The sequence below is a fragment of the Ursus maritimus genome (genome assembly GCF_017311325.1).
Source record: "Ursus maritimus isolate PB19 chromosome X unlocalized genomic scaffold, ASM1731132v1 scaffold_X1, whole genome shotgun sequence".
In the NCBI taxonomy this organism is placed as follows: domain Eukaryota; kingdom Metazoa; phylum Chordata; class Mammalia; order Carnivora; family Ursidae; genus Ursus; species Ursus maritimus.
The window spans coordinates 89,227,500-89,240,214 of NW_024423319.1; the positions used below are offsets into that span (position 1 = coordinate 89,227,500).

General features: G+C 36.3%; 1 protein-coding gene across 3 annotated transcripts in view; it reads right to left on the reverse strand.

Annotated features, from left to right (window-relative positions):
* The window catches only part of USP9X (ubiquitin specific peptidase 9 X-linked), a 165,401-nt gene that overhangs the window by 87,524 nt on the left and 65,162 nt on the right, over positions 1 to 12,715 (reverse strand). For all 3 annotated transcript variants that reach the window (XM_040632858.1, XM_040632862.1, XM_040632856.1), the window contains exons 3-6: positions 8,299 to 8,444; positions 5,719 to 5,798; positions 3,647 to 3,759; positions 2,182 to 2,400 (exon numbers count right to left, since the gene is read on the reverse strand). In XM_040632858.1, coding sequence (XP_040488792.1) covers positions 2,182 to 2,400; positions 3,647 to 3,759; positions 5,719 to 5,798; positions 8,299 to 8,444 — 558 coding nt within the window. The remainder of the gene's footprint in view (positions 1 to 2,181; positions 2,401 to 3,646; positions 3,760 to 5,718; positions 5,799 to 8,298; positions 8,445 to 12,715) is intronic.

A 12,715-nucleotide genomic window follows, 5' to 3' on the forward strand; every position in this document is an offset into this window, starting at 1 on the left:
GGGGGGGGGGGGGGAGGATGTAATATTGCTACTAAGTCTTAATCAAAAATAATTTCTACAGCTATTCAAGACGAAAAACAAAAAAACATGTCCAGGACAAAGGGAAAATGAGGTATTAGGTAATGGCTTTCAAAGAGACAATATGTAACCTAAAGGTAGTTTTGATAGGATTTTATGTCTAAATCAATTAAATTCTCCACTAAATTAACCACCACTTTTCTATGTAAGTTCATACAGTATTTTCCGACCTTTTTATTTGGTCTTAAAAAAGCTAATTCAAAACAATTAATTAGGGGCGGGGCGCCTGGGGGGCACAGCAGTTAAGCATCTGCCTTTGGCTCGGGGCGTGATCCCGGAGTTATGGGATCGAGCACCACATCAGGCTCCTCTGCTATGAGCCTGCTTCTTCCTCTCCCATTCCCCCTGCTTGTGTTCCCTCTCTCGCTGGCTGTCTCTCTCTCTCTCTCTCTCTCTGTCAAATTAATTAATTAATTAATTAATTAATTTTTTAAAAAAAGCTAATTCAAAACAATTAAAAATTTGAGCACTTTAATTCACCAGTCCCTTATGGCATTCAGCAATTCTGTACTTCAATTCTCAAGTAACGAATGAGACTAATGGTCTGATATACTCAATAGTTATGTATATATAAAATAGTGTATGTGCACAAATTTAAAAAAAAAAATCAGTCTAAAGCTAATCTTCCTATGTTTTCATCTATAATGTATCTTTAAGCAATTAGGAACACTGTAATCAGTAATAAGAAGAGCTAAGCTTCAAAGAAAGATATAAAAGATCTTCAACCAGAAGCCATTTTAAACCAAGTTGTTCTCTGTGAGTCTTTTGAAGATTATCACCGACATACACAGCAAAAATGAAAAAGAAATACAGGTATATTTTGGAGACTGTCACTGCTTAGATACTAATTTACCAAACCAAAAATAAGCATGAAGTGGCAACACTATGAATCTTGAGAAATATCAGAAAATTTCAGTTTAACACATTTTGAGAATTTCCACTTTTAACAGAATAAACCTGAAGTTTTATGTATAAATTCAAATTTTCCTGGCTGGGTTTTCCTTTTTATAAGGCCCACAATATTAAAAAGTCTCCCTAAAGGGGCACCTGGGTGGCTCAGGTGGTTAAGCGTCTGCCTTCAACTCAGGTCACAAACCTGGAGTCCTGGGTTTGAGCCCTGTGTTGGGCTCTCTGCTCAGTGGGGAGTCTGCTTCTCCCTCTCCCTCTCCCCCCCCCCCCCGCTGGTACATGCTCTCTCGTGCTTACTCCCTCTCTCAAATAAATAAAAATCTTAAAAAAATTAAATTAAAAAATCAAAAGTCTCTTGGGTGCCTGGGTGGCTCAGTCGTTAAGCATCTGCCAGGGTCCTGGGATCAAACCCCACATCGTAAGTCTGCGTCTGCCTCTCCCACTCCCCCTGCTTGTGTTCCCTCTCTCACTGTCTCTCTGTCAAATAAATAAATAAAATCTTAAAAAAAAAAAAAAAATCAAAAGTCTCCCTGAATTCTAAAATTTAAAAACTATGTATTGTTATTTAATATTTATTAAAAGATGAACAGTTCAGGGATAGTTCATCTTGTATCCTATTTATGCCAATACAGAAAATTTACATACGAGAACTTTCACACTGACGTATATATATTTCATTGACATTTTTAAGTTTTACTATTTGGCTTTCATTTATAATTTCTGTAATTTTACTTTTACAACACATTATTAGACATCTGTAGGATACACTTGATCCTGAAGTCAAAACAGTAGAACGTCCACAGTGATCATGGCCTTGGGTCAAAGTCATCTTCTATTCTACTCTTAGTTATGAGGAAAATTATGGCCTGTTTCATATAACCCAATTTATGACTATGTCCCAAAGGGCTGAGCAGAAGACAATGAGAACTAACTACACGGAGAAAGCTTAAAAAACAACAACAACAACAACAACAACAACAACAACAACAAAACCCCACAATCCAAAACAATTTTGTCAATTATACTTCAGTAAAGCTGGGGAGGAAAAAAGAATCCAAAACACAAAATAACACAGAATCCCTTTCAATAGTAACATGAAACTACTCTTCTTCACATTAACAGATGGTTAGGATCTTTTACAGCTCTGTGGCAGAGCAAAACTGTATTAGTTATGAAAATAACAAACCAACACACTTTTGGTGATCGAGGATCTGGAGAACGAGCAAAGAGTTCATCTTCAGGCAGCTGAACGCTTGAGGAAACGGATTCACACGGACGTGTACCATTGTAGATATGGAATTTGCAATGAGGATTTAAGGCCATGGAGAGAAGTTCTAGAAGTGGAAACCAGTCTTGGGACAACTTGGCCACACATAACTCCACCAGGCGATGAGTATTGTTGATAATACACCTCTGTTATATAAGGAGGAAAGGTGATTTATAAGATCAAAACACTGCAACTCCAAATAGAAATATCTTCCCATCTTAACTATATTTTAATTATGATCTCTCCATTTTTATATTGATCATTTGAATTGTTTAATATTGGGATCAAACTGATGTATCAAAAGACCAAATTAACATTCACTACCCTTTACATAGTACTTACTTAAAAATGAAGTAGGCATTGCCCTGCGTCTACAGACAAGATGCAAAGTACCATTTGTTTTTCCTCTTTGGAATTTGTACACTAGAGGCAGCAATTCTAAAATCTACACAATATATTAATTATCCAATGTGGAATAGATTTGCTATCTAAACCTCAATGAAAAAGTCTGACAGCACCTCCAAAGTTTCCATTTCTTTAAAGTTACATGTTAAATTAAAAGATGGGAGGACTTTTGTGCTACGGTTATATTTGAAAAATAGTTCACAGAGCACAAACATATCTGCCTCACAACTTATGACCAGATTTCCACAGTATGAATAGGGAACAGAGACTTGGGGGGGTAATTACAACATTTTATCAATCTAAGATGCATGTTTTTTTACTTTTCAAAATCTCTGAAATTTCACTGTATCTTATAAACAATGCATAGTTTCTTCAACTGAAGGTATTGTAGAGAAAACCTGTGTTTGCTTCTGCCAATCACTTGGGCATACCACAAGCCTTAGACCATTTAAGGATTTTTTTTGTTTCACAACTATAATTTGATTTCAAATTACCAAACTCTTTGAATACTGGCCTGTTGTTTAAATTTTCAGGAGACTCTGACCCTCTCTAAGATGCTATGATTGAGACATACAGGTTTCTTTCACATCTCTATATTGACCCTTTGTGTCCCAGATACTAGATTCCCCATCTTGGGTGTTTTTGTTCCTTAGTGGTACATAAAATGGGTGTGTGGTGCATCTCACAATTAATGAAACGTGGTGACTTGCCTAAGGTCACAAGGCACTTGAGAATCCAGGAGACAGATTAAACCAAAGGTCTCTAACTCTAAACCTCACACTCCTAGAAGATTATGCTTCCTTCGATAGAAATTATAATTTACAAGTATTTTTTAAAAGTTCCTCAATATTACACCCTTTAATTCAATTAATGTATCAAATATACAACCAAATACACACACACACACACACACGAAAATATATATGAAAACACTCACAGGCATCACCATGAAAATCTGATTTTTTTAAAGTCAAATGCAAGACTCACATGAATTTCAAACTTCCAGCCACTCACTGCCTCATCTGTAAGGATTTTAGTGAACGATATTGTTAGCCCATCTCGGAAAAATCGCTGACATGCTTCACTTTTAACATCAAGGCCTAAGAAAGGGAAGAAAAATTAATGTAAACAAAGCATTTTTCTGGTTATCTCAAAATGTCCAATTATATGATTAGAAAGTAATAAATAAGTTAAACTATTCATTAATAGCTAAGAAATTCAGACTAGCTTTGGAAAAAAAAAATCACAGCATTATCTATTGTTAAGAGGTCAAAAAGATAAATATGTAAGTATTATCAAAGGTCCTATGTATCAAGAAGGTAACTGATTGAAAAACAAAATCTTCAATGAATTTCAAAACTATTTAAGTATACAAAAGTACATCAAACCAAGTAATAGTGAGGTGAATTGAAAACATTTCAAATTATGACACTAGATCTTAAATGCAAAATAGTTACCAGTAGCATTGAGAGGGAATCTAAATGCTTCATAGCATCTTACTCCCTGAAAATAAACTTGTAAAACTTAGAAAATGATGTTTCACAACTATTTTTAAAATCTTATTTTGGTTGTAAATGACCTATTAGACACCAGTATCCCTACACTATTCTATACAAGTGTTTCATTGAGTAAGATGAAGTGTTTTGTCTTGGTGTCTTTCATTGTCCCAGCATCTATGCTTCTTTATAGCTTTAATTTCATCAGATTTCAGAAAGGCAACAGAGCCACATGCCCTGCCCGGCCAAACACAGAATCTTTAACTCTTTTTTTCTAAGTATTATTTTTTTGTCTTAGAGAAAGAGTGTGAGCCAGCACATGGGTGTGCACAGGGGTCGGGGGAGAATCTTAAGCAAGCTCCACACTCAGTGTGGAGCCCAACTCGGGGCCGGATATCACAACCGAGATCATGACCTCAGCCGAAATCATCATGAGCCGAAATCAAGAGTCGGATGATCAACCAATTAAGCCACCACCCAGGTGCCCCTTGAAAATCTTTAACTCTTGAAGACAAAATGAAAAGTTATTCAATTTGTATATAGTGTTCTGTGATTTTGATTATACAGAAGAGAGGACATTTAAGCTCAGTATTGTATTTAAAAATCTGAACCTTGCCTAAAATAAACCATGGACCCAGAAAAGAAAGCTGGGGGCGAGGGTGATAGCGAGTGTTAATGAATATTAAATGAAATACCATTATGTGTTCTTACCTATCATTATATAGTCAGGACCTAGAACATGCCTAGTGGAAAAGTCTTCAAAAATTTGCTCAATTAACAAATAAATGTGTAAAAGAACAAAAGAAATTTGAGTGGTGGTAAATAATTGTAATCTGGAAATGTATTTTTATAGTTTATTAGATTATTTTTTTACAAGATTAAAAAGGTGTGGAGACATAAATGAAGGAAGGTAATTATTCTAAGATAAAGGAAAGATCACCCTTGCCATGGAGTGAGACTGACGTAAGCAGATTAATTTTTATAATAATCAACTTCAACTATGACAGTGTCTAATGATAGTTAGAATATATCCATGGCTACCCTATTTCAGAAACTGAAATGTTACTGCCATTTATCTTAATTTCCAATGCCTTAAAAATAAAGAGATTATAATAGTTGTCCTTTGCTGAGAATTCAACTGCACCTAAAGCAGACCAAAGTCATTAGAAAAAATGATCAATTCCAACATCAAGCTTTCAAGTCTAGACAAGGTAAAAACACCAGACCTCATCTTTCAAGCCTTTTTATCTTTTAGAAAAAAAATCAAATCTTTTCTGTATATTAAAAAAAATAATCGACATGAACTAGACAGTTTAGTTTAAAAATGAATATACACTAATTTTATGTGTGACTTCAGCGAGTTCACAAACACCCCCTGAAGGCTGTCCAAAGGATCTGAACCCTTGTTCTAGGAATATATGATAAGCCATAGCAAGAAAACGTAGTTAGATTTCTAATCTAGGAATATCCAGTAAGTGTTTGTAAGAGAGAAAGTTTTCAGGGATGAAGTGAAAGTGTATTAGTAGCATACATTATGAAAAGCATAAGAACATCTGAACTTACCTTTTTTACTAAGATCAATAGCAGCTTCTAAAAGCACTTCTAATTCCCCTTTCGGCAAAACTGGAACCACCCATCGAGGCCTAAGAATTTCAATAATATAAAATGATGTTTACTGGTTGCACTCTAAGGCACTATAAATGAGTTACTAATTGTAATTACTCACCTCACCATGAAAATATTAAATATTAATATTAAAAAACATTAAAATATTAAAACAAGGTTGGCAGAATATCTGCTTTGTGAAACTAAGCTCCATCTGTCGTCTCTACAGTTTTTTTTTTTTTTTAAGGAACTGCCCAACAAAAGATAACAAGGAAAGAGGGAAATTATTTTAATACCATAAAACATAAAACTACCATAATAATCAAGTATCAATTAAACGGATACCTATTGTTCAAGTTCATAGGAAAGTGATCTTTCAGGATTTGCTCTGATGAACCTCTTAGCTATCTTCAACTTCCTCAAAAGGAGAAAAATTCAGGTGGAAAATGGATTTTTTTTTTTTTTAAGATTTTATTTATTTATTCGACAGAGATAGAGACAGCCAGCGAGAGAGGGAACACAAGCAGGGGGAGTGGGAGAGGAAGAAGCAGGCTCATAGCGGAGGAGCCTGATGTGGGGCTCGATCCCATAACGCCGGGATCAGGCCCTGAGCCGAAGGCAGACGCTTAACCGCTGTGCCACCCAGGCGCCCCAGAAAATGGATTTCTGCCTCAATTCATAATCTGTCAATTTTTCCTGAAGGTTAAATGAGCTACCTCCACGGGTACCCTTCTCCTTCCAAAAAGGATGCAGCATGCACCCAGGTGGTGCTTTCTCTGGCCCCAGTGGCAGCCCAACCATCCCCGAGGCCATTCTTCCTTATCCTTTCCTCCTCACCCTCCTCACTGCTCCCAAAACCCTGGTTTTGAGAAAAAGTGCTCCATGACTATATAATCTATTAAAAACAAATGCATACTACCTTTGTCATTGTTTTTATTTACATTAAAATAGCACTGGTATTTCTCTTCCCGAGAATTTATTTGCTAATAGACAACTGTGTCCTGAAGTCTGCATAAGATGTACCCTTTACTAACAACCACCAATCACCAGACAGAAAGCAAAAAGCACCAGTAAAACCTTTTGCTATGTCTCTGTTACAGAGAAAGAATAGTCAGGAACATTAAGATAACTTTACATGATTTCTGGTTTTTTTACTACAATTCACTGTATACCATTATTATAGGCATCTACTGGAATCACAGCTAATGTGTTCTTTCAAATATACTATTAAAAACAATGAATTAAAAAATAATAGGAAAATTTTCAAGATAAATGAAATGAGGAAAGCAAGTTATAAAATGATATAGTAAAAATCTCACAACTGTAGAAAAATCAATACAAATGATAGTAAATGTCATCTGAAGAGCATACTTGTTATTGTTAGTAATTTTTTGTTGGGATGTATGTACAGAAGGATATTGTAGAACTTTATCAACATAATATTTCCATGTTTAGTAGTGCACACTTTTATTACTTATGTCATCAGAATTTACTGAAAAAAAAAATGCAGGGGCGCCTGGGTGGCACAGCGGTTAAGCGCCTGCCTTCGGCTCAGGGCGTGATCCCGGCGTTCCGGGATCGAGTCCCACATCAGGCTCCTCCGCTATGAGCCTGCTTCTTCCTCTCCCACTCCCCCTGCTTGTGTTCCCTCTCTCGCTGGCTGTCTCTCTCTCTGTCAAATAAATAAATAAAAATCTTTAAAAAAAAAAAAAAATGCAAGGAGTTTCTATTTCCCTTCTATTATATAGGTCAACAGTGTTAACTGATTTTTAGGAAGTGAAACACAACAAGAAAATTTAGTAAGGCAAATACTTATATGTGTATTTTCCTTACTTTCCCTTTGTGTGTGTGTGTGGGGGGGGGTATCACACCTCCCTAGCACTCACTCACTGAGCCCACAGCCTGGTGAAGACCACAGCCATGTGGGGATTCCCCAACACATTCTTTACCTTATCATCTTTAAATCTTTTTCTTCCCCTGCACACAAGCTTAAACTTTCACTCTCTTGGAGTCTTCAACTACAAGTATAAAAAATTATACTCTGAAATTGCCCCCGAGGTGATGATCAAGAGAAACAAATAGCTGAGATAGTTAACTGTCTCAGACTAGTCAAGGGTTCACAAGGGGCAGGCTCTGAGGAACTCGATGTTCTAATGACCGGGCTTACCTCAGGACCATACAATAATTATGAAAATCATCCAGCAATCATAGCAACCAACATACCAAAAAAGAAAAAAAATCTTCATCAACTCTGAAAAAGGGAAATCACATATATGGTTCTACTTCAGAAACACCTCAGCTTGGGTCATCATCATTAATCTGAAAACCTTATTGACACTTTTTAACTCCCTGATTAAAAACCATGCATTACAAAGTACTAGGTAAGCACTAAGATGTTAAGGCTACTAAGGAGACAGTGTGGCTACGGTGATATTTCTGTCCACTCTTTCTCTTTTATTATTACTCATCACTATGGTGAGAAACTGTTGGTTTTCCTGCGTATTACACACATTAAGAAAACAAAACAAATCAACTCACCTATTGATCATGTCATCTAACTTTGCCAGGTCAGTATGTGGAAATGCAGGTTCCTCATCTTCAAGCTGTGGTGGGGCATCACCTTGACCTTGTTCATCTGGGGGAGTTGCCGGGGAATTTTCATTGGAAGAATCAGGCGATGAAGTCTTAATTAAAAATTAGATATTCCAGATTTAGGTTTCTATAACATACATACAACATCTAATAATTCAAACACTAACACAGATTAGGGTAAAACAATAAATTTTAAAGATAAATTCATTGTAAACTTATGATGTTTCAGGTATTCTCTGTGCTACGTTTTAAAATAATTTCATTTAATCCTTAACAGCCTAAGAAGTATTGAACAGCCATTTAATAGCACAAACGCAGACAGTAAGTAATTAGCCCAAGGTTATAGAGCTCCAATTCTATGGTCAGGATTTGAATCCAAGTTTAGCTCTGAAGTTTGTGTTCTTAACCGCAATGTATATTGCTTCTCTAGTTCCATTTCCCTTATATGAGCCCTGTCACAACAGGAATTATTGTACAAACATGAAACAATGCATTTCACATTTCATAGATGTAAGTTTCTGAATTATAACTTTCCTTTTTTAGCTTGAAGGGGAAAAATAAATTTTATTCTACTCAGCAATTTCCCTAGTCTCAAACTACTACCCAAACAACTATTAAAACTTTGTGATTGTGGTTTCTAAGTAAGCCACGTCATTTATTTTTTAAAGATTGTATTTATTTGACAGAGAGAGAGAGCACACGCACACAAGCAGGGGGAGCAGCAGGCAGAGGGAGAAGCAGGCTCCCCACTGAGCAGGGAGCCTGATGTGGGGCTCGATCCCAGGACTCTGGGGTCATGACCTAGCCAAATGCAGACGCTTAACCGACTGAGCCACCCAGGTGCCCCTAAGCCACGTCATTTTCAACTAGTAGGTCTAATTTTATTCACTTGCATTCTTTATTTTTAGCATATCTCTTTACCCCTTCTTTAGATGTGCATAATATTTCTGCAACCAAGTAAATGAACTTTATGACCCTCATATTAAGAGATAGCAGATGGTATTTTCTCTTTTAAATTGAAACTGACCTAGATTTTAACCTGGTTTTTACTCGTGTGTTCTTGAATTTTCTACCCATTGTAGGTTGATGGCCCTTATAGATGAGGGAATCCTCTTACCATTTTAGTATATATGCGCAGTTGCATAAGTAAATGCTTGTACTAAAGACAGCTGGGTATATCACCATTAATATGTTCTACTTACAAAGTTTATACATGAACTCCTAGAGCCAATTTGCAACCAAATGGTGAGCTTTTATTTAAGATGGTGAACACTGTCCAGGTGCAAGACAGCTAGTCTCAAGACAAAAGAATGAAATCCATAGCACAGAATTCAAGTGTTAGAAGCCCAAAAGAAATATTAGCACTTAAAATATATAACTCAGGAAGTCTGCTTTATTATTTTTTTTTAAAACCCTTTCCCCTGGTACATATGTAGAAATAATAAAGCTAACAATAATGAAAACATCTGTAATAGCACACCAACAGATAAACACCACTGACACTTTCAATTATTTCCTTGCAATCTTTGTTCCATGCGCCAAAAATCCCATCAAAATTTTTAAATTGGGATTATACCTGCTTAAGTCTATGTCCTTTTCCATTCAACATTTGAGTATTTTCCCACATCATTAAGAATCTTTTTTTAAAAGCTGATTAATGGTCAGTTAAAATTAAGGGATATTTAGTATTTTGTCATTTTTATTGCCAACATAAACAGAGCTGTAATGAGGTTTTTTTAGTATATAAATCTTTGTGTTGAACTTCAGTTTTTCCATAGGATAGAATCCTGGAAATATGGTAACAACAATATAAACTTTTTTAGGGGTACTGACATATATATTGCCAAATTACATTCCAGAAAGTTTGCACCCTCCCAGCAACCGCACCCAAGAGTTTTCATCCCACAGTACTTTGCCAAGGCTCTTTCACTGAAGACCAACTTTTACTACATACCAGAGGCTAAATTTTCCTCCTGTGGAAATTATATATCCTTTCTCCTTTAAAAATCATACACGAAGTGAAAATTTTTATTAATCTTAGAAATTCCCTTTATGCCAATATGTAAAAAGCATATTGAAAATGGACCCTTAAATTGGATAATGATTAATGCTATGGTTGTTTCTCCTTGGTCCAATAGTGTCAAATCTCGTGAAGTAACTAAAATCCTAATATTAAAAAGTAGAGAGTAAGAAGGCAAAAGTGAGGGATTTTACAGATAGCTAAGAATATGGTTTTGTTCTTTTGTTGTTTTAATCATCAGTCTTCTAAAAAAAAAACGTCAAGAGCTATTAGATGGAAGAGAACATAATGCAGATGCATTAACAGGTGAATATCACAAACTGAAGAGCTCTAAAAATTATCAGGTGTACCTTAAAATAAAAGTAACACTGGAGTACAGGTTTAGTATTTGTCTAAAGCCATGCAAGCCACAAAACACTGCAAAAGAAGTTAGGACTCCATGCACAATACGGGTATAAAACAGAAAAGAAGATACAATGGAATATTATTTAGCCATAAAAGAATTTGAAATCTTGCCATTTTCAACAAGAGGGATGTTTCTAGAGGGTATAATGCTAAGTGAAATAAGTCAGAAAAAGACAAATACCATGATTTCACTCATATGCGGAATTTGAGAAACAAACAAACAAGAACAAATGGACACAAACTTTTTTTTTTAATTTGCTAGAGTGACACAGAGAGAGAGAGAAGGAGACTCCTCACTGAGCAAGGAGTCCAATGTGGGGCTCAATCCCAGGACCCTGGGATCATGACCTGAGCCGAAGGCAGCCACTTAACCAACTGAGCCACCCAGGTGTCCCCCCCAAAAAAATTAAAAAAAAAAAAAAACCCTTTAATTCTATTATAGTTAACATACAGCAGAGTCTTAAATATAGAGAACTGGTAGCTGCCAGAGGGGAGGTAGGTGGGGGATGGGTGAAACAGGTGAAAGGGATTCAGAATACATTTACTGTGATGAGCACTGAGAAAGGTACAGAATTGTTGAATCATACTGTATACCTGAAACTAATATAACACTGTATGTTAATTATACTTGAATTTTAAAAATAAGTAAAATTTAAGACTGATGAATCACTGACCTCTACCTCTGAAACCAATAATACATTGTATGTTAATTGAATTTAAATAAAAAATGTTTAAAAAAATAAACAGATGGGGCGCCTGGGTGGCACAGCGGTTAAGCGTCTGCCTTCGGCTCAGGGCGTGATCCCGGCGTTGTGGGATCGAGCCCCACATCAGGCTCTTCTGCTATGAGCCTGCTTCTTCCTCTCCCACTCCCCCTGCTTGTGTTCCCTCTCTCGCCGGCTGTCTCTGTCAAATAAATAAATAAAATCTTAAAAAAAAAAATAAATAAAATAAACAGAAAAGAGAGTGAAACAGACTGAAGCTCTACTAGCTCCTGGTTTAAAAAACAGATTTTTTAGCATCCAACACAAACCTATGACTATGTTTAAAGAAACCTGAATGCCAGGTAACAAATTTATGACACAAGAAAGACTTAATGATTCTGTCCAATACCTGTGACTATACACTTCAGTATTTTATGGCTTAAACGTGGGAACTGGAGAGGAAAAAGAATAAAGGTGACACATTTATTTGGAAAAATAAAGTTAAAACCTGACTTACTTCTCTAAAATGGCAGAGGGAAAAGAAAGAAGGGCAAAGGGAGAGAGAGTGCACATGTGCGTGTCTTTTCTACCATTCCTGTAACAGATTATCTAATCTATAATAACTGGACAAGAACTTATCCCCAAGTGACAAACTTAAGGACCCTACAATATTTCTGCCTAAAAATTTATCCATACAGAATTCTACATAAACGTGCACCAACCGTAAGCAGCATGTCTATGATTCATGTGCATGCACCTCGGCTATAAATTCACCTGTAAATGTTGTTTGAGCTGCACATAACAAATTTTAGTATGTCTGTCTTATTTGCGTATAGAAAAAGTAGCTGAGGGATGGTGGCCCAGTTGGTTGAACGTATGCCTTTGGCTCGGGCCGGGATCACTGAGACCCGCGTGGGGCTCCCTGTTCAGCGGAGAGTCTCCTCCCTCTGCCCTTCCCTCTGCTCATGCACTCAATCGATCGATCAATCAATAAAATCTTTTTTTAAAAAAGAGGTATTGATTTTTTAAAAAATCAATTACTAAACTTCCACTTCAAGAAAAGAGAAAGTAATCGCAGGGCAAATTCAAAGGAAATGAAAGAACAAAGACGTAACAGTGAAAGCACACAAGTAGGGAGGGGAGAGAGAACTGAAGCCAAAAGTTGGTTTTGGGGCAAGTTTAATGAAATTGATTAAACCCTAGGAAAGAGTATCGGGAGAGGGAACGCAAATCA